The following is a 22,644-nucleotide window of genomic DNA, read 5'->3' on the forward strand; positions in this document are numbered from 1 at the left end:
GTCAACATTAACTCGATAATAAGTAGCACCCACACTGCTTGAAATACTGTGTACTGAGATAGCGTGGTATGCGTCTTGTAGCAATTCTCAAACAGTGTCTATTAGAATTTGGTGTTAGCTTATATAATAAATCTGAAAAGATGTCTTATTTTGGCATCTGTTGAATATAGATTAGGCTTCTAAAGTTTAAAGAACCATGATTCGAATATTTACTATCCCCAAACTAATACCCCTGGCGTGTTACCGAGTTGCTAGTGTAATTCTGAACATCCCGGTCAATAAGCTGTGGCTGGGTTTAAACAACTACGACTACACATATTAAGTTCTAGATTGCCAACGCATTAGATTGAATTATATTTAATCAGTTCCTATGCCATTTAAAAACGGCTAATTAGGGTGTTTGTTGGACTATACCCCCCCCACCATGATTATTACAAATCAGAGAAATCATGTCAAAATTACAAAATGCCTACAAAGATTTATAACACAGTAAATTAATCTTAATACTTTCAAATTATGGCTTACTTTAGTCTTAGTCTACCAGAATTAAAAAAAAAAATATATATATATATATATATATATATATAAATATATAATATATTTGTTGTGAAATTGTTTAGAAGCTATTTAGTAACAATATATAGTATAATGTAATTTTTTAGCTACAGCAAATATAGAAAAAAGCTTTCTTAGTGACCTAGATTGGTTTAACTGCAGTTATACATAGAACTATTTAACAGTAAGTGAACAGGTGTTAAACCTCTCCAGCTCGTTGTAATTACTACCTTTCACCAGAACTGAAAGTAAATATGTTATAGGTTATAAAGTATATTAATATAGCAATGTTGGTTGTACAAAGCTTGGGAATGGGTAGTAAAGGCGATATCTATCTTTTTAAACAATATCAATTTTTGTGTTGACTGTCCCTTTAAGATTGGAGTTTGTGCAGAGGATTTGTTTTACTTTTTATGATACCTGGTTCTCAACAGTAATGAATCTTTTAATTTTTTAATTAATTGTTTGGGCAAATTAATGCATTGCAGCCAATGAACCTACAAGCTTGTGATCCAAAAGCAAGTCAAGAGAAAAAAAGAATATCACACTGACTTAATACAAATGCTCAGAGCACAGAATTATGTAACAAAATTATTAGTACCTTCAAAGGGACAGGAAACCCCAAACAATTTTACTTCTATTAAATGTATTTTATTCTCTTGTTATCCTTTACTGAAGGAACAGCATTGCTGTACTGGCAGCTAGCTGAACACATCTAGTTAGCCAATCAGCAGCTAGATCCCACTAATGTAGGATATGTGCATATTCTTTTACAACAAGGGATACCAAGTGAACTAAGCACATTTAAAAATTATAACGCCTAGATTTAAAGTTCTGCGGTAGCCGTCAAAACCAGCGTTAAGGGCTGCTAACGCTGGTTTTTACCGCCCGCTGGTATTTGGAGTCAGTCAGGAAAGGGTCTAACGCTCACTTTCCAGCCGCGACTATTTCATACCGCAGATCCCCTTACGCCAATTGCGTATCCTATCTTTTCAATGGGATCTTCCTAACGCTGGTATTTAGAGTCTTGGCTGAATTGAGCGTTACACCTCTAACGACAAAACTCCAGCCGCAGCAAAAAGTCAGGAGTTAAGAGCTTTATGGGCTAACGCCGGTTTATAAAGCTCTTAACTACTGTGCTCTAAAGTACACTAACACCCATAAACTACCTATGTACCCCTAAACCGAGGCCCCCCCACTGCTTCTCAATGCTTTTTAATAGCAGTCACATGACTGAAAGAAAAGGTTGTTATTCTGAAACGGTGCAAATTGAACCGTTGTAAACCAAGGGCCACCTGTACAAAGTTGCCTGTAAAATAAATATAAATCCTAAAATAGCTACAATATAATTATTCGTTATATTGTAGCTATATTAGGATTTATTTTACAGGTAAGTATTTAGCTTTAAATAGGATTAATTTATTTAATAAGAAATCATTTATTTTGTTAGCTTTAAATTATATTTAACTTAGGGGGGTGTTAGGGTTAGACTTAGCTTTAGGGGTTAACACATTTATTAGAGTAGCGGGGAGGTCCGGTCGGCAGATTAGGGGTTAATACTTGAAGTTAGGTATCGGCGATGTTAGTGAGGGCAGATTAGGGGTTAATAAATATAATGTAGGTGTCGGCAACGTTGGGGGCAGCAGATTAGGGGTTCATAGGGATAATGTAGGTTGCGGCGGTGTACGGAGCGGCAGATTAGGGGTTAATAATAAAATGCAGGGGTCAGCGATAGCGGGGGCGGCAGATTAGGGGTTAATAAGTGTAAGGTTAGGGGTGTTTAGACTCGGGGTACATGTTAGAGTGTTAGGTGCAGACTTAGAAACTGTTTCCCCATAGGAAACAATGGGGCTGCGTTAGGAGCTGAACGCTGCTTTTTTGCAGGTGTTAGGTTTTTTTTCAGCTCAAACTGCCCCATTGTTTCCTATGGGGGAATCGTGCACGAGCACGTTTTTCAAGCTGGCCGCTACCGTAAGCAACGCTGGTATTTAGAGTTGAAGTGGCGGTAAATATGCCTCTACGCTCCCTTTTTGGAGCCTAACGCAGCCCTTCAGAGAACTCTAAATACCAGCGTTATTTAAAAGGTGCGGGGAAAAAAACCCACGCATAGCTAATGCACCCCTTTGGCCGCAAAACTCTAAATCTAGGTGATAGTGTCTTAAAATGACATGCTCTATCTAAATCATACAAGTTTGATTTTGACTTTCCTATCCCTTTAAGAAAATAAAGCAAATTAAAGATTTATCTCCCAAAAACTTTACTTACCTTCCTTGTCATCCTCTTCTTCTTCACTATTTTTTACACAAGTGCATCACAGGATCACTGTCTAATCACAGGATGCCCAATTGCGCCATTGAACTAAATGTAGTGTGCTCCAGTGCTTGGTAAAGTTGTTGGCTGTTTTGCTCAGCACGGGAGCGCACTACATTTATTTCAATGACGCAATCCGATGTGTTGTGATTAGGCAGTTGGCCCATGTCATGCTTTTGGGGAAAAAAACAGGGGAGCAAAAGAGGAAGGCAAGGAAGGTAAGGTCAAATTTGGGGGGGGGAGTAAATCTTTAATTTGCTTTATTTTTTTACAGGTACCTCTAGTAATGATACATAATTCTGCAAATAGTTCAGAATTATGCAAAAATAATACGAATGTTGACTGTTCCTTTAAGGTAAATTGGCGCAATAATTTTTTTTTTTTAAAAATGGCATGATTTTTATTAACAAAAAAAAATTGCAGCATTAGTTGGCACCAGCGCGAGGCCCCCTGACGGCAGGGACCTAGACGGCCGCCTCGCTCGCCTTGCCCTAGGTGGCCGCCTTGGCGCCTTGCCCTAAGGCTGGCCCTGAAGGTATGGAGCCATTTCAACCCCTAGAATGCATTAACTACCAATAATTTATCTATTAATCTTGCTTCCACTGTTGGCCCCACAGTCTATGTCCACATACGTAGATTTATCAAATGATGACCCTCTCTAATAGACATTCTTCCAATAAGCAAATCTGTGCTAAACTAGCTACCATTCTCTGTTCTTTGACTTTCAGATGTCAAACCATGGACTGCAAATCTAAAATGTTTTTTTTTAGTGTGTAACTCTTCAAAACTAAAACACGCTTTCTATTTGCTAATCTTATTTTCCTAAAAAAGTGTTGTAGACTGTATTAAAAGGATAGGAAACCCCACATTTTTCCTTCATGACTCAGATAGAGCATTCAATTTGAAACAACTTTCCAATTTATTTCTCTTATAAAATTTGCTTCATTCTCTTGGTATCCGTAACAAGAGACATATATGTGCAGCCACCAATCAGAAGCTAGCTCCCCCTCCTAAACCTACCTAGGTATGCATTTTAACAAAGGATACCAAGAGAACAAAGCAAATTAAACAATAGAAGTAAATTGGAAAGTTGTTTAAAATTGTATCCTCTAACTGAACCATGAAATAAATTTTTTGGGTTTCAAGTTCCTTTAAGTATTATAAAGCCAAAACTAAGTATTTCTGATTTTTGTATTCTGCTATTCTATCACAGGCTCTACTATTAATCATATTTTAAATCCCTTAACTGCTTAATAATTATAACCTTTCTGTTTGTTTTCACTTGTACAATTACTTTTCAGTTTCTCCAACCTCAACCTCGTCCAAATCATGGGTGGACAAGGTTCCCACTGTACGTCCGCTGACTGCACTTAACATTGCGCAAGGGAAGCCTTGTGTTGCTCCTCCCCCAACCCTCACATGATTGGTCTGTCAATCTTTAAGTTTTGGGTATTTTAATTCTGTCCCCTCTGAGGAGGTAGAGGGTAAGATGTTGGGGTTGGATGACCCCACAAGTTCTCCATAGCAGCTTCTGCTGCTTAATAATGAAGATCTCTTTGCAAAACAATTCTCTGCTTCAAAAATATTTTAAAGACTTTACAGCAGCCTTCCAACATAAATGTTTTGTTAATTATCTATTTGTATAGCTCGTCAGGGTTTTTCTTTGTAAGAAATGTATAGTTTTGCTTTTTTTCAAATAATATTTTGCTGGTTTTCGGAATCCTAACCAAGGCCCAAAGTTGTAGATGTATACTGATGTCTACAGACTCCAGCTTGCTCCTGTTTGTGTAAAGGGTCTTTTCATATACAGGGGAGGGGGGAGTGCCTGTCCTTCCTGGTTTCCCAGCCCCTTTCACTGGGTGTCCCAATCTAACCTCATCAGCACTGCTATTTTGGGAGCTTCTAAGTAAGTTTTTAAAAGGTTTTATACTGGATTTTTATATCAGTAGCTGTGCATATTATTCTTTATAGTTGTGTATATTCCATGCAGTTAAATGAAAATTGGTGTATACTGCCCCTTTAATTTCTCAAATTCCACATGATTATTCTACCATCATGCAAATAGGATAATGCAGTGTTAAAAATAAGTCTGTTATTTTTCTATACAGAGATTAGAGCCATGTGCTTATATAAAGTACTGACCTCTGCACTAACCATGGCCCTGACTGAGAAGTATTCTCAGTGGACTGTAAACAAAGCATAGGCGGCAATCAAAGTGGTATCTTTTGTAAACACATGAAACATATTTGATGCACTCCATTAACAATATTTTTATTAAGCATGTACAATATATATATATGACCACAAAAAGCGCACTCTCACTTCCAATGGCATATACCAGGGTGCAGGCAAAATTGTAATAATATCCAAAACAGGCACTCACTCTCTGGAGATTTCAAATGTGCTTTAATATGTACAAAAAATGATGTGACATTTCGGGGATCTCACTTTGTCTGATGAAGGGGTGAGATGCCCGAAACGTCACCACATTTTTTGTGCACATTAAAGCACATTTGAAAATCTCCAGAGAGTGAGTGCCTGTTTTGTATGTATGTATATATATTCATCCTTGTGCTTTTCTTATTTATGCCTCCCATTTGTTATATACAGTGAATTTCTATTTCACTGTAGTCCTAATGAAGATCAGCATGTGTTATTTGTATTTATATTGGGCATCTGCTACAACTATGGTGGATGTTAATTTATTACCTGTACTGCTCTTATGTTATCCACGTGCATGCTGTACATATAGTTTGCATAAACAGAAAGTTTGTAGTTATGGTTTGTAGTTATGGTTCATGCTTTACCTGCGAGATAGTAGAGATCAAATCCATTGCTGAAGTACAGAACAGAATTCTTGTTAATCATACAGTAATATGTCCCTTGGTCTTTGTCATCAAAATCATTTATTTCTAGCATGAAACCTGAACTCTTCTTAGCATCAAATTTCTGGAATTTAATATCAGCTAATGTTTTCCTGTTCGTGGGCGACAGAAACAGTATTGACTCTAGAGAAATGTCTTTTTTCTGTCTGAACCAGAATACTCCATGATCTGGTGAATCCCAGGATTCCAACCTGCAATCTATCTTCACCAAGCTGTGCCTCTGTGGGACACCTGGACCACTGGCTCTCAGCTGGTATGAACCTACAATGTATAAAACACAAGACATAACATTACTGACTGTTTTTAATGTAAAACACAGTCCCTACCCTATTATTAGTGATGAAGTAATCTTCATGCAATGTCAAGATCAGAGTCAAAGTAAAAAAAGTACATAGATGTTACTATAACTATACTATTATTAGTAAACATTAGGGGCCCGATCCGATAAAAATCGTCGCCCGCAAAAGCTGGCGATGCCAATATTTGCGCTGGTTTGGTATCCTATGTACGGCGTAACTTAGAAGTTACGCGCGTATATTTCTGGCGTCGCCCGTAGTTTTTTGGGCCATAGACAGGTATACCAAACCAGCGCAGTTTGGTATCCAATATACAGCGTAAGGACTTACGTGGCGAAAATGGAGAAATCTTACTCCATTTTCACCTCGCCACAAAAAGCAACCATAAGAAGCCTTACGCTGACTATTGGAGCCCCGTAACTCCCTAAACTACCTGCTAAATTAAACCTAACGCATGCGCAATGTCTATCTACCTGTCAACCGCAATCTGCTAAATAAAACCTAACACCTAACGCATGCGCAATGTCTATCTACCTGTCAACCGCAATCTGCTAAATAAAACCTAACACCTAACGCATGCGCAATGTCTATCTACCTGTTAACCGCGATCCCCCGCCGCAATCCCTAATAAAGTTATTAACCCCTAAACCGCCGCTCCCGGACCCCGCCGCCATCTACATAAACTAACCCCCTACTGTGAGCCCCTAAAATCGCCACCATCTAACTGATCTATCCCCTAATGTGAACCCCTAAAACCACCGCCATCTACCTTATCTATCCCCTAATGTGAACCCCTTACACCGCCGCCATCTACCTTATCTATCCCCTAATCTGACCCCTTACACCGCCGCCACCTAAAAATTATTAACCCCTAATCTAATCCCCCTATACCGCCGCCAGCTATATTAATATTATTAATCCCTAATCTAATATCTCTAAAGTAATAAGCTCTATTACCAGCCCTTAAAAGGGCCTTTTGCGGGGCTTTGCCCCAAAGTAAACAGCTCTTTTGCCCTATAACCTGCCCTCCCTACACCGCCGCCACCTATATTAATAGTATTAACCCCTAATGTAAGCCCCTTACACCGCCGCCATCTATATTAAAATTATTAACCCCTAATTTAATCTACCTACCCCGCCGCCAGCTATATTATCTATATTAACCCTAAGTATATTATAGTTAATATAGTTATTACATTATATATATTAACTATATTAACCCTAATTATATTAGGGTTAATATAGTTAATATAGTTACTATAGTATTTATATTAACTATATTAACTCTATCTAACCCTAACACCCCTAACTAAATTCTTATTAAATAAATCTAATTCATATTATAAACTAAAATATTCCTATTTAAATCTAAATACTTACCTATAAAATAAACCCTAAGATAGCTACAATATAATTAATAATTACATTGTAGCTATGTTAGGGTTTATATTTATTTTACAGGTAAATTGTTAATTATTTTAACTAGGTATAATAGCTATTAAATAGTTATTAACTATTTAATAGCTACCTAGTTAAAATAATTACCCAATTACCTGTAAAATAAATCCTAACCTAAGTTACAAATACACCTACACTATCAATAAATTAAATAAACTACAAATATCTAAACTAAAATACAATTAAATACACTAAACTAAATTACAAAAAAACAAACACTAAATTACAAAAAATAAAAAAAAGATTACAAGATTTTTAAGCTAATTACACCTATTCTAAGCCCCCTAATAAAATAATAAACCCCCAAAATAAAAAAAAATGCCCTACCCTATTCTAAATTAAACAAGTTCAAAGCTCTTTTACCTTACCAGCCCTTAAAAGGGCCTTTTGCGGGGCATGCCCCAAAGAAAACTGCTCTTTTGCCTGAAAAAAAAAACACAATACCACCCCCCAACATTACAACCCACCACCCACATACCCCTAATCTAACCCAAACCCCCCTCAAATAAACCTAACACTACCCCCTGAAGATCTCCCTACCTTGTCTTCACCCAACCGGGCCGAACTCCTCATCCGATCCGGGTGATGTCTTTATCCAAGCGGCAAAGAAGAAGTCTTCATCCCGGCGATGTCTTTATCCAAGCGGCAGCAAAGTCTTCTTCCATCCGGCAGCATCTTCCATCAAGCGGCATCTTCAATCTTCTTTCTTCGCTCCTCCGACGCGGAGCATCCATCCCGGCCGACGACTGAACGACGAATGAGGTACCTTTAAATGACGTCATCCAAGATGGCGTCCGTCGAATTCCGATTGGCTGATAGGATTCTATCAGCCAATCGGAATTAAGGTAGAAAAATCTGATTGGCTGATTGAATCAGCCAATCAGATTCAAGTTCAATTCTGATTGGCTGATAGGATTCTATCAGCCAATTGGAATTAGGGTAGAAAAATCTGATTGGCTGATTGAATCAGCCAATCAGATTCAAGTTCAATCCGATTGGCTGATTGGTTGATTGGAAGATGCTGCCGGATGGAAGAAGACTTTGCTGCCGCTTGGATAAAGACATCGCCGGGATGAAGACTTCTTCTTTGCCGCTTGGATAAAGACATCGCCGGGATGAAGAATTCTTCTTTGCAGCTTGGATAAAGACATCGCCCGGATCGGATGAGGAGTTCGGCCCGGTTGGGTGAAGACAAGGTAGGGAGATCTTCAGGGGGGTAGTGTTAGGTTTATTTAAGGGGGGTTTGGGTTAGATTAGGGGTATGTGGGTGGTGGGTTGTAATGTTGGGGGGTGGTATTGTGTTTTTTTTTCAGGCAAAAGAGCAGTTTTCATTGGGGCATGCCCCGCAAAAGGCCCTTTTAAGGGCTGGTAAGGTAAAAGAGCTTTGAACTTGTTTAATTTAGAATAGGGTAGGGCATTTTTTTATTTTGGGGGTTTATTATTTTATTAGGGGGCTTAGAATAGGTGTAATTAGCTTAAAAATCTTGTAATCTTTTTTTTATTTTTTGTAATTTAGTGATTGTTTGTTTTTGTAATTTAGTTTAGTGTATTTAATTGTATTTTAGTTTAGATATTTGTAGTTTATTTAATTTATTGATAGTGTAGGTGTATTTGTAACTTAGGTTAGGATTTATTTTACAGGTAAATTGGTAATTATTTTAACTAGGTAGCTATTAAATAGTTATTAACTATTTAATAGCTATTGTACCTAGTTAAAATAAATACCAAGTTACCTGTAAAATAAATATAAACCCTAAAATAGCTACAATGTAATTATTAATTACATAGTAGCTATCTTAGGGTTTATTTTATAGGTAAGTAATCAGATTTTAATAGAAATATTTTCATTAATAATATTAATATTAGATTTATTTTAATAAGAGTTTAGTTAGGGATGTTAGAGTTAGATAGGGTTATTATACTTAATATATATATTATATAATAACGATATTAACTATATTAACCCTAATATAATTAGGGTTAATATAGTTAATATATATAATATAATAATTATATTAACTATATTAACCCTAATATAATTAGGGTTTATATAGTTAATATAGCTGGCGGCGGTGTAGGGGGATTAGATTAGGGGTTAATACATTTATTATAGGTGGCAGCAGTGTAGGGGGATTTAGATTGTAGGCAAAAGAGCTGATTACTTTGTGACAAAGCCCCGCCAAAAGCCCTTTTAAGGGCTGGCAAAAGAGCAGTTTACTTTGGGGTAATGCCACGCAAAAAGCCCTTTTCAGGGCTATTTGTAGGGTTAGACTTAGGTTTAGTGGTAGGGATAGTTTAGTATTTTGGGGGTTAAATAATTTAATATAGATGGCGGCGGGGTAGGGGGATTAAATTAGGGGTTAATAATTTTAAAATAGATGGTGGCGGGGTAGGGGCTCACTTTAGGGGGTAGGTAAGGTAGATGGCGGCGGGGTAGGGGCTCACATTAGGGGGTTATAGATTTAATATAGCTGGCGGCGGGGTCCGGGAGCGGCGGTTTAGGGGTTAATAACTTTATTAGGTGGCGGCGGGGTACGGGAGCGGGGGTTTAGGGGTTAATAACTTTTTTTATTGTTAGGATAGTGAGGGGGGATAGCGGATAGAGGGTTAGACGTGTCTGGCTATGTTTAGGAGGCGTGTTAGACAGTGCGGGTGATTTCATACTTTAGTCAGGTTTTGTAGGCGCCGGCAGTTTCTAACGTGGCGCAAGTCACTGGCGACGCCAGAAATTTGTACTTACGCAGATTTCTGGACATCGCTGGTTTATCAGACTTACGGCATGTTAGCATCTGACGGCGCCGCATATTGGATAGCTCAAGTTGCGAGCTGAAACTGTGGGCGACGCGGGTTCCCTCGCTTGCGCCGCAAACTACGCCGTATATCGGATCGCGCCCTAGATCTTAAGATAGATTTTTATATTGCACATCCCTAAACATGATAAATAGTTTCTGTTTAATTTGCAATTGTTAAAAATATTTTTTCTTGCAGTGCGTAAGTCTATTGAATTTGAATCACTCTAATTTGTTATACATGAAGAAAACCAACATATGTATACATTTTTACTATAGTATTATTGTTATCACAGTTTATATTTAGCCAAAAAAATTTTTTATTTATGTTTACAACCAATTCCTGTACTTAATTCTAAATTTCCAATTTAAAAATAAATATATATATAGCCAGAGCCACTCCTTAAATCTAACAGGTTCAGCTACAAATTGACCCTCTACACTATGTATATAGAGATTCAAACATATATACAGTTTCTGATACTGTTTATAATGTTTGTGCACATTTAAATGTAAGACGGTCCTCCTCACTATGTATTATTATTATTATCGGTTATTTGTAGAGCGCCAACAGATTCTGCAGCGTATACACAGATTCACAAGCAAAATCAGAGTTCTTGATGATCCACAAATGATTAGGATTAGTGAGAATTGTGTTAGTGACAGATTATAACAATCTAAATTCTGGGAAGTAATTCCAACTGGCCCTTTGTACTATGGACATACTGAATCGGACACAAAGTGACGCTCTTCCCAAAGAGATTCCGATACACACAGAATTATATACACGCTGACTCACCTCACAATATATATATATATATATATATATATATATATATATATATATATATATGTATATGATCAGGACAACTGACCATTCTCAAAAATTCTAGACCGATAAGGATGCAGGATAATCCTCCTCCTATTGTCTATACAGGTTCATATACAGGCCGACCTTTATCACAGTGTATTTACAGAATGACGGTCTACACAAAATATTTACACACTTTGATACAATCTATTCATATACAGGCTGACCCGCCAAATGATGTATCTACAAATTTTGATAAAACTGACCCTTTTCACCCAACATACACATAGTCAAATGCAAACTGTACTATCATATAATAAGCTTAATGTCATAAATCTTTCTGGCCTGTTTGAAAATATCTAGAAGACTCATGGGTAATGCAAAGGCCCTCAAAGAAATGTAGAAATAATTGTTTTTACCTTGAAAGCTGTTTATCAATCTAACGTGATGCTGGATTTGAAGGAGAAACATCTACATTACAATATAATACTCAAAAATAAAAACGTTTTGCGGGATTTCTCTCCATGGCAGAAACTCATCAAAACTCATTAGCTTGGATAAAATCAAGCAAAAAATCTGTAATTTTTAGAATTAAATTGTAATGTTGTCTTTCTTCCATATTCTTCCATATTCTGCAAGGTAAGCCTTTCTAAAATTATGTTAGAGAAGCTGAAATTCCCCTTTATTGTATATATAAATTACAATGCAAACTCACCCACTTTACAGTAAATATACAGATTCAAAATCATTACAACTAGGGTTGCACCGATACCATTTTTTTATGACCGAGTACAAGTACCGATACTTGTTTTCAAATACTCGCCGATACCAATTACCAATACATTTTTTTTTTTTATGTCATGTGACAGTATACCATGCACAATACAGACTAATTATTTAAGTTTCCTTCTTTATAATTATAAAGGACTGTAATTCAAAAGACATTATGAAATAATAAAACAGTTTTATTTGTCACAAAGTTCACTGAACATATTTATAAATAAAAAATATGACAATAAAATATTAAATTTAAAGGGGTGATGCAATTGGGTTGTAGGGCTGTTATATAACATCAATTTGACATTTGTATGGAGGTTCGACTCTAAGTTGAACAGTCTTTCACTTTCCACACTACTGCATGGGGCAGAAAGATATTTTTGGCACATTTTAGCCAGAGCTTGAAATCTGTTTATTAACTGCCCAGTACTTTAGGGGTTTGTCTGAACGAGGAACAGTGATCTCTCCTACAATAATACAAATAACAGCAATTTGTATTGGCAGAACAGTAGTAAACAATTTTTGTTTAGTCTCCACTCCAGTTTAAAATGAAATGGGAACATGCAGTTTGAAAAAAACGCCACAAGATAGCATATGGGTAGGAAGTAGAGGTATCGGTTTAAGTATCGGTGCATTTGCACGAGTACAAGTACTCATGTAAATACTTGGTATCGGTACCGATACCGATAATAGTATCGGTATCGGTGCAACCCTAATTACAACCCACCTAGCAATGTATATAGAGATCCAGACTGAATAGAACACTCCTCAAAATGTACTCAACAATATATATAAAGACACAAAAATTAACTGGTCACTACTTACAATGCATATATAAATTAAAAAAAGAACTGGCCCCTACTCATAATGTATATACAGATAGAAAAACAAACTGACCCTACTCATAATGCATATAGAGATTAGAAAATAATTTACCCCTTCTTAGATAGGTATATACAGATTTAAAAAAAACAATGAACCCCTTCTCATGAAGTATATACAGATTCAGAAATAGACTGGCCCTACACATGATCTATCTATCTATCTATCTATCTATCTATCTATCTATCTATCTATCTGTATATCTATATCTATCTATCTGTCTATCTATATATATAAATATATATATATATATATATATATATATACAGTGCCTTTTTGCAACCAAAAATGTGCCGATACGCAAAAAAAAGGTGTTGATACTCATTGATTATTGATTAAAATATTTTGATCAGTAAATTTGATAAAAGCAAAGGAACAATGCTATTTACAATGTTTGATGTATTTTGCAGCCCCCTCTTGTGAAAACTAGAGTATATATATATATATATATATATATATATATATATATATATATATATATGCATACAAAGAGAGAAGCGCTCTACCAGGAACGAACAACAGCTCAGTGGCTTGTTCTATGGCGATTTACCACCCGGAAGCAGCCTCTTTTAGACCAGTGTGCTTTTCACAGAAGAAAACTTTCCTGAAGTATATCAGTCTGATCCCGCCAAGTAAGGTCAGTCCAGCCCCGAAATACCAGGCAATTCTCCTCTGAACAAGGAACATGACAACCCCAGACGATCGTTTCGGCCTCCTATGGGCCTCGTCAGTGAGGTGCAGCCACATTCCTCTAAGCACACTGGGCAAGGAGTCCACGTCTGGTTTCCCCCATCACCCATAGGGAGACTTCCCCAGGGTCATAATAATTTGCATACAAAGAGAGAAGCGCTCTACCAGGAACGAACAACAGCTCAGTGGCTTGTTCTATGGCGATTTACCACCCGGAAGCAGCCTCTTTTAGACCAGTGTGCTTTTCACAGAAGAAAACTTTCCTGAAGTATATCAGTCTGATCCCGCCAAGTAAGGTCAGTCCAGCCCCGAAATACCAGGCAATTCTCCTCTGAACAAGGAACATGACAACCCCAGACGATCGTTTCGGCCTCCTATGGGCCTCGTCAGTGAGGTGCAGCCACATTCCTCTAAGCACACTGGGCAAGGAGTCCACGTCTGGTTTCCCCCCATCACCCATAGGGAGACTTCCCCAGGGTCATAATAATTTGCATACAAAGAGAGAAGCGCTCTACCAGGAACGAACAACAGCTCAGTGGCTTGTTCTATGGCGATTTACCACCCGGAAGCAGCCTCTTTTAGACCAGTGTGCTTTTCACAGAAGAAAACTTTCCTGAAGTATATCAGTCTGATCCCGCCAAGTAAGGTCAGTCCAGCCCTGAAATACCAGGCAATTCTCCTCTGAACAAGGAACATGACAACCCCAGACGATCGTTTCGGCCTCCTATGGGCCTCGTCAGTGAGGTGCAGCCACATTCCTCTAAGCACACTGGGCAAGGAGTCCACGTCTGGTTTCCCCCATCACCCATAGGGAGACTTCCCCAGGGTCATAATAATTTGCATACAAAGAGAGAAGCGCTCTACCAGGAACGAACAACAGCTCAGTGGCTTGTTCTATGGCGATTTACCACCCGGAAGCAGCCTCTTTTAGACCAGTGTGCTTTTCACAGAAGAAAACTTTCCTGAAGTATATCAGTCTGATCCCGCCAAGTAAGGTCAGTCCAGCCCCAAAATACCAGGCAATTCTCCTCTGAACAAGGAACATGACAACCCCAGACGATCGTTTCGGCCTCCTATGGGCCTCGTCAGTGAGGTGCAGCCACATTCCTCTAAGCACACTGGGCAAGGAGTCCACGTCTGGTTTCCCCCATCACCCATAGGGAGACTTCCCCAGGGTCATAATAATTTGCATACAAAGAGAGAAGCGCTCTACCAGGAACGAACAACAGCTCAGTGGCTTGTTCTATGGCGATTTACCACCCGGAAGCAGCCTCTTTTAGACCAGTGTGCTTTTCACAGAAGAAAACTTTCCTGAAGTATATCAGTCTGATCCCGCCAAGTAAGGTCAGTCCAGCCCCGAAATACCAGGCAATTCTCCTCTGAACAAGGAACATGACAACCCCAGACGATCGTTTCGGCCTCCTATGGGCCTCGTCAGTGAGGTGCAGCCACATTCCTCTAAGCACACTGGGCAAGGAGTCCACGTCTGGTTTCCCCCATCACCCATAGGGAGACTTCCCCAGGGTCATAATAATTTGCATACAAAGAGAGAAGCGCTCTACCAGGAACGAACAACAGCTCAGTGGCTTGTTCTATGGCGATTTACCACCCGGAAGCAGCCTCTTTTAGACCAGTGTGCTTTTCACAGAAGAAAACTTTCCTGAAGTATATCAGTCTGATCCCGCCAAGTAAGGTCAGTCCAGCCCCGAAATACCAGGCAATTCTCCTCTGAACAAGGAACATGACAACCCCAGACGATCGTTTCGGCCTCCTATGGGCCTCGTCAGTGAGGTGCAGCCACATTCCTCTAAGCACACTGGGCAAGGAGTCCACGTCTGGTTTCCCCCATCACCCATAGGGAGACTTCCCCAGGGTCATAATAATTTGCATACAAAGAGAGAAGCGCTCTACCAGGAACGAACAACAGCTCAGTGGCTTGTTCTATGGCGATTTACCACCCGGAAGCAGCCTCTTTTAGACCAGTGTGCTTTTCACAGAAGAAAACTTTCCTGAAGTATATCAGTCTGATCCCGCCAAGTAAGGTCAGTCCAGCCCCGAAATACCAGGCAATTCTCCTCTGAACAAGGAACATGACAACCCCAGACGATCGTTTCGGCCTCCTATGGGCCTCGTCAGTGAGGTGCAGCCACATTCCTCTAAGCACACTGGGCAAGGAGTCCACGTCTGGTTTCCCCCATCACCCATAGGGAGACTTCCCCAGGGTCATAATAATTTGCATACAAAGAGAGAAGCGCTCTACCAGGAACGAACAACAGCTCAGTGGCTTGTTCTATGGCGATTTACCACCCGGAAGCAGCCTCTTTTAGACCAGTGTGCTTTTCACAGAAGAAAACTTTCCTGAAGTATATCAGTCTGATCCCGCCAAGTAAGGTCAGTCCAGCCCCGAAATACCAGGCAATTCTCCTCTGAACAAGGAACATGACAACCCCAGACGATCGTTTCGGCCTCCTATGGGCCTCGTCAGTGAGGTGCAGCCACATTCCTCTAAGCACACTGGGCAAGGAGTCCACGTCTGGTTTCCCCCATCACCCATAGGGAGACTTCCCCAGGGTCATAATAATTTGCATACAAAGAGAGAAGCGCTCTACCAGGAACGAACAACAGCTCAGTGGCTTGTTCTATGGCGATTTACCACCCGGAAGCAGCCTCTTTTAGACCAGTGTGCTTTTCACAGAAGAAAACTTTCCTGAAGTATATCAGTCTGATCCCGCCAAGTAAGGTCAGTCCAGCCCCGAAATACCAGGCAATTCTCCTCTGAACAAGGAACATGACAACCCCAGACGATCGTTTCGGCCTCCTATGGGCCTCGTCAGTGAGGTGCAGCCACATTCCTCTAAGCACACTGGGCAAGGAGTCCACGTCTGGTTTCCCCCATCACCCATAGGGAGACTTCCCCAGGGTCATAATAATTTGCATACAAAGAGAGAAGCGCTCTACCAGGAACGAACAACAGCTCAGTGGCTTGTTCTATGGCGATTTACCACCCGGAAGCAGCCTCTTTTAGACCAGTGTGCTTTTCACAGAAGAAAACTTTCCTGAAGTATATCAGTCTGATCCCGCCAAGTAAGGTCAGTCCAGCCCCGAAATACCAGGCAATTCTCCTCTGAACAAGGAACATGACAACCCCAGACGATCGTTTCGGCCTCCTATGGGCCTCGTCAGTGAGGTGCAGCCACATTCCTCTAAGCACACTGGGCAAGGAGTCCACGTCTGGTTTCCCCCATCACCCATAGGGAGACTTCCCCAGGGTCATAATAATTTGCATACAAAGAGAGAAGCGCTCTACCAGGAACGAACAACAGCTCAGTGGCTTGTTCTATGGCGATTTACCACCCGGAAGCAGCCTCTTTTAGACCAGTGTGCTTTTCACAGAAGAAAACTTTCCTGAAGTATATCAGTCTGATCCCGCCAAGTAAGGTCAGTCCAGCCCCGAAATACCAGGCAATTCTCCTCTGAACAAGGAACATGACAACCCCAGACGATCGTTTCGGCCTCCTATGGGCCTCGTCAGTGAGGTGCAGCCACATTCCTCTAAGCACACTGGGCAAGGAGTCCACGTCTGGTTTCCCCCATCACCCATAGGGAGACTTCCCCAGGGTCATAATAATTTGCATACAAAGAGAGAAGCGCTCTACCAGGAACGAACAACAGCTCAGTGGCTTGTTCTATGGCGATTTACCACCCGGAAGCAGCCTCTTTTAGACCAGTGTGCTTTTCACAGAAGAAAACTTTCCTGAAGTATATCAGTCTGATCCCGCCAAGTAAGGTCAGTCCAGCCCCGAAATACCAGGCAATTCTCCTCTGAACAAGGAACATGACAACCCCAGACGATCGTTTCGGCCTCCTATGGGCCTCGTCAGTGAGGTGCAGCCACATTCCTCTAAGCACACTGGGCAAGGAGTCCACGTCTGGTTTCCCCCATCACCCATAGGGAGACTTCCCCAGGGTCATAATAATTTGCATACAAAGAGAGAAGCGCTCTACCAGGAACGAACAACAGCTCAGTGGCTTGTTCTATGGCGATTTACCACCCGGAAGCAGCCTCTTTTAGACCAGTGTGCTTTTCACAGAAGAAAACTTTCCTGAAGTATATCAGTCTGATCCCGCCAAGTAAGGTCAGTCCAGCCCCGAAATACCAGGCAATTCTCCTCTGAACAAGGAACATGACAACCCCAGACGATCGTTTCGGCCTCCTATGGGCCTCGTCAGTGAGGTGCAGCCACATTCCTCTAAGCACACTGGGCAAGGAGTCCACGTCTGGTTTCCCCCATCACCCATAGGGAGACTTCCCCAGGGTCATAATAATTTGCATACAAAGAGAGAAGCGCTCTACCAGGAACGAACAACAGCTCAGTGGCTTGTTCTATGGCGATTTACCACCCGGAAGCAGCCTCTTTTAGACCAGTGTGCTTTTCACAGAAGAAAACTTTCCTGAAGTATATCAGTCTGATCCCGCCAAGTAAGGTCAGTCCAGCCCCGAAATACCAGGCAATTCTCCTCTGAACAAGGAACATGACAACCCCAGACGATCGTTTCGGCCTCCTATGGGCCTCGTCAGTGAGGTGCAGCCACATTCCTCTAAGCACACTGGGCAAGGAGTCCACGTCTGGTTTCCCCCATCACCCATAGGGAGACTTCCCCAGGGTCATAATAATTTGCATACAAAGAGAGAAGTGCTCTACCAGGAACGAACAACAGCTCAGTGGCTTGTTCTATGGCGATTTACCACCCGGAAGCAGCCTCTTTTAGACCAGTGTGCTTTTCACAGAAGAAAACTTTCCTGAAGTATATCAGTCTGGATCCCGCCAAGTAAGGTCAGTCCAGCCCCGAAATACCAAGCAATTCTCCTCTGAACAAGGAACATGACAACCCCAGACGATCGTTTCGGCCTCCTATGGGCCTCGTCAGTGAGGTGCAGCCACATTCCTCTAAGCACACTGGGGCAAGGAGTCCACGTCTGGTTTTCCCCCATCACCCATAGGGAGACTTCCCCAGGGTCATAATAATTTGCATACAAAGAGAGAAGGCGCTCTACCAGGGAACGAACAACAGCTCAGTGGCTTGTTCTATGGCGATTTACCACCCGGAAGCAGCCTCTTTTAGACCAGTGTGCTTTTTCACAGAAGAAAACTTTCCTGAAGTATATCAGTCTGATCCCGCCAAGTAAGGTCAGTCCAGCCCCGAAATACCAGGCAATTCTCCTCTGAACAAGGAACATGACAACCCCAGACGATCGTTTCGGCCTCCTATGGGCCTCGTCAGTGAGGTGCAGCCACATTCCTCTAAGCACACTGGGCAAGGAGTCCACGTCGGTTCCCCCATCACCCATAGGGAGACTTCCCCAGGGTCATAATAATTTGCATACAAAGAGAGAAGCGCTCTCCAGGAACGAACAACAGCTCAGTGGCTTGTTCTATGGCGATTTACCACCCGGAAGCAGCCCTCTTTTAGACCAGTGTGCTTTTCACAGAAGAAAACTTTCCTGAAGTATATCAGTCTGATCCCGCCAAGTAAGGTCAGTCCAGCCCCGAAATACCAGGCATTCTCCTCTGAACAAGGAGACATGACAACCCCAGACGATCGTTTCGGCCTCCTATGGCCTCGTCAGTGAGGGTGCAGCACATTCCTCTAAGCACACTGGCATGGAGGTCCACGTCTGGTTCCCCCATCACCCATAGGGAGACCGTCCCCAGGGTCATAATAATTTGCATACAAAGAGAGAAGCGCTCTACCAGGAACGAACAACAGCTCAGTGGCTTGTTCTATGGCGATTTACCACCCGGAAGCAGCCTCTTTTAGACCAGTGTGCTTTTTCACAGAAGAAAACTTTCCTGAAGTATATCAGTCTGATCCCGCCAAGTAAGGTCAGTCCAGCCCCGAAATACCAGGCAATTCTCCTCTGAACAAGGAACATGACATCCCCAGACGATCGTTTCGGCCTCCTATGGGCCTCGTCAGTGAGGTGCAGCCACATTCCTCTAAGCACACTGGGCAAGGAGTCCACGTCTGGTTTCCCCCATCACCCATAGGGAGACTTCCCCAGGGTCATAATAATTTGCATACAAAGAGAGAAGCGCTCTACCAGGAACGAACAACAGCTCAGTGGCTTGTTCTATGGCGATTTACCACCCGGAAGCAGCCTCTTTTAGACCAGTGTGCTTTTCACAGAAGAAAACTTTCCTGAAGTATATCAGTCTGATCCCGCCAAGTAAGGTCAGTCCAGCCCCGAAATACCAGGCAATTCTCCTCTGAACAAGGAACATGACAACCCCAGACGATCGTTTCGGCCTCCTATGGGCCTCGTCAGTGAGGTGCAGCCACATTCCTCTAAGCACACTGGGCAAGGAGTCCACGTCTGGTTTCCCCCATCACCCATAGGGAGACTTCCCCAGGGTCATAATAATTTGCATACAAAGAGAGAAGCGCTCTACCAGGAACGAACAACAGCTCAGTGGCTTGTTCTATGGCGATTTACCACCCGGAAGCAGCCTCTTTTAGACCAGTGTGCTTTTCACAGAAGAAAACTTTCCTGAAGTATATCAGTCTGATCCCGCCAAGTAAGGTCAGTCCAGCCCCGAAATACCAGGCAATTCTCCTCTGAACAAGGAACATGACAACCCCAGACGATCGTTTCGGCCTCCTATGGGCCTCGTCAGTGAGGTGCAGCCACATTCCTCTAAGCACACTGGGCAAGGAGTCCACGTCTGGTTTCCCCCATCACCCATAGGGAGACTTCCCCAGGGTCATAATAATTTGCATACAAAGAGAGAAGCGCTCTACCAGGAACGAACAACAGCTCAGTGGCTTGTTCTATGGCGATTTACCACCCGGAAGCAGCCTCTTTTAGACCAGTGTGCTTTTCACAGAAGAAAACTTTCCTGAAGTATATCAGTCTGATCCCGCCAAGTAAGGTCAGTCCAGCCCCGAAATACCAGGCAATTCTCCTCTGAACAAGGAACATGACAACCCCAGACGATCGTTTCGGCCTCCTATGGGCCTCGTCAGTGAGGTGCAGCCACATTCCTCTAAGCACACTGGGCAAGGAGTCCACGTCTGGTTTCCCCCATCACCCATAGGGAGACTTCCCCAGGGTCATAATAATTTGCATACAAAGAGAGAAGCGCTCTACCAGGAACGAACAACAGCTCAGTGGCTTGTTCTATGGCGATTTACCACCCGGAAGCAGCCTCTTTTAGACCAGTGTGCTTTTCACAGAAGAAAACTTTCCTGAAGTATATCAGTCTGATCCCGCCAAGTAAGGTCAGTCCAGCCCCGAAATACCAGGCAATTCTCCTCTGAACAAGGAACATGACAACCCCAGACGATCGTTTCGGCCTCCTATGGGCCTCGTCAGTGAGGTGCAGCCACATTCCTCTAAGCACACTGGGCAAGGAGTCCACGTCTGGTTTCCCCCCATCACCCATAGGGAGACTTCCCCAGGGTCATAATAATTTGCATACAAAGAGAGAAGTGCTCTACCAGGAACGAACAACAGCTCAGTGGCTTGTTCTATGGCGATTTACCACCCGGAAGCAGCCTCTTTTAGACCAGTGTGCTTTTCACAGAAGAAAACTTTCCTGAAGTATATCAGTCTGATCCCGCCAAGTAAGGTCAGTCCAGCCCCGAAATACCAGGCAATTCTCCTCTGAACAAGGAACATGACAACCCCAGACGATCGTTTCGGCCTCCTATGGGCCTCGTCAGTGAGGTGCAGCCACATTCCTCTAAGCACACTGGGCAAGGAGTCCACGTCTGGTTTCCCCCATCACCCATAGGGAGACTTCCCCAGGGTCATAATAATTTGCATACAAAGAGAGAAGCGCTCTACCAGGAACGAACAACAGCTCAGTGGCTTGTTCTATGGCGATTTACCACCCGGAAGCAGCCTCTTTTAGACCAGTGTGCTTTTCACAGAAGAAAACTTTCCTGAAGTATATCAGTCTGATCCCGCCAAGTAAGGTCAGTCCAGCCCCGAAATACCAGGCAATTCTCCTCTGAACAAGGAACATGACAACCCCAGACGATCGTTTCGGCCTCCTATGGGCCTCGTCAGTGAGGTGCAGCCACATTCCTCTAAGCACACTGGGCAAGGAGTCCACGTCTGGTTTCCCCCATCACCCATAGGGAGACTTCCCCAGGGTCATAATAATTTGCATACAAAGAGAGAAGCGCTCTACCAGGAACGAACAACAGCTCAGTGGCTTGTTCTATGGCGATTTACCACCCGGAAGCAGCCTCTTTTAGACCAGTGTGCTTTTCACAGAAGAAAACTTTCCTGAAGTATATCAGTCTGATCCCGCCAAGTAAGGTCAGTCCAGCCCCGAAATACCAGGCAATTCTCCTCTGAACAAGGAACATGACAACCCCAGACGATCGTTTCGGCCTCCTATGGGCCTCGTCAGTGAGGTGCAGCCACATTCCTCTAAGCACACTGGGCAAGGAGTCCACGTCTGGTTTCCCCCATCACCCATAGGGAGACTTCCCCAGGGTCATAATAATTTGCATACAAAGAGAGAAGCGCTCTACCAGGAACGAACAACAGCTCAGTGGCTTGTTCTATGGCGATTTACCACCCGGAAGCAGCCTCTTTTAGACCAGTGTGCTTTTCACAGAAGAAAACTTTCCTGAAGTATATCAGTCTGATCCCGCCAAGTAAGGTCAGTCCAGCCCCGAAATACCAGGCAATTCTCCTCTGAACAAGGAACATGACAACCCCAGACGATCGTTTCGGCCTCCTATGGGCCTCGTCAGTGAGGTGCAGCCACATTCCTCTAAGCACACTGGGCAAGGAGTCCACGTCTGGTTTCCCCCATCACCCATAGGGAGACTTCCCCAGGGTCATAATAATTTGCATACAAAGAGAGAAGCGCTCTACCAGGAACGAACAACAGCTCAGTGGCTTGTTCTATGGCGATTTACCACCCGGAAGCAGCCTCTTTTAGACCAGTGTGCTTTTCACAGAAGAAAACTTTCCTGAAGTATATCAGTCTGATCCCGCCAAGTAAGGTCAGTCCAGCCCCGAAATACCAGGCAATTCTCCTCTGAACAAGGAACATGACAACCCCAGACGATCGTTTCGGCCTCCTATGGGCCTCGTCAGTGAGGTGCAGCCACATTCCTCTAAGCACACTGGGCAAGGAGTCCACGTCTGGTTTCCCCCATCACCCATA

At 42.4% G+C, this 22,644-nt stretch overlaps 1 protein-coding gene across 1 annotated transcript in view; it reads right to left on the reverse strand.

Annotated features, from left to right (window-relative positions):
• The window catches only part of CD8A (CD8 subunit alpha), a 91,983-nt gene that overhangs the window by 62,774 nt on the left and 6,565 nt on the right, over positions 1–22,644 (reverse strand). Inside the window, exon 2 of the mRNA XM_053700318.1 lies at positions 5,673–6,011. Within this exon, the coding sequence (XP_053556293.1) occupies positions 5,673–6,011 (339 nt within the window). The remainder of the gene's footprint in view (positions 1–5,672; positions 6,012–22,644) is intronic.

This window comes from Bombina bombina, chromosome 2, assembly GCF_027579735.1.
Source record: "Bombina bombina isolate aBomBom1 chromosome 2, aBomBom1.pri, whole genome shotgun sequence".
NCBI classification, from domain to species: domain Eukaryota; kingdom Metazoa; phylum Chordata; class Amphibia; order Anura; family Bombinatoridae; genus Bombina; species Bombina bombina.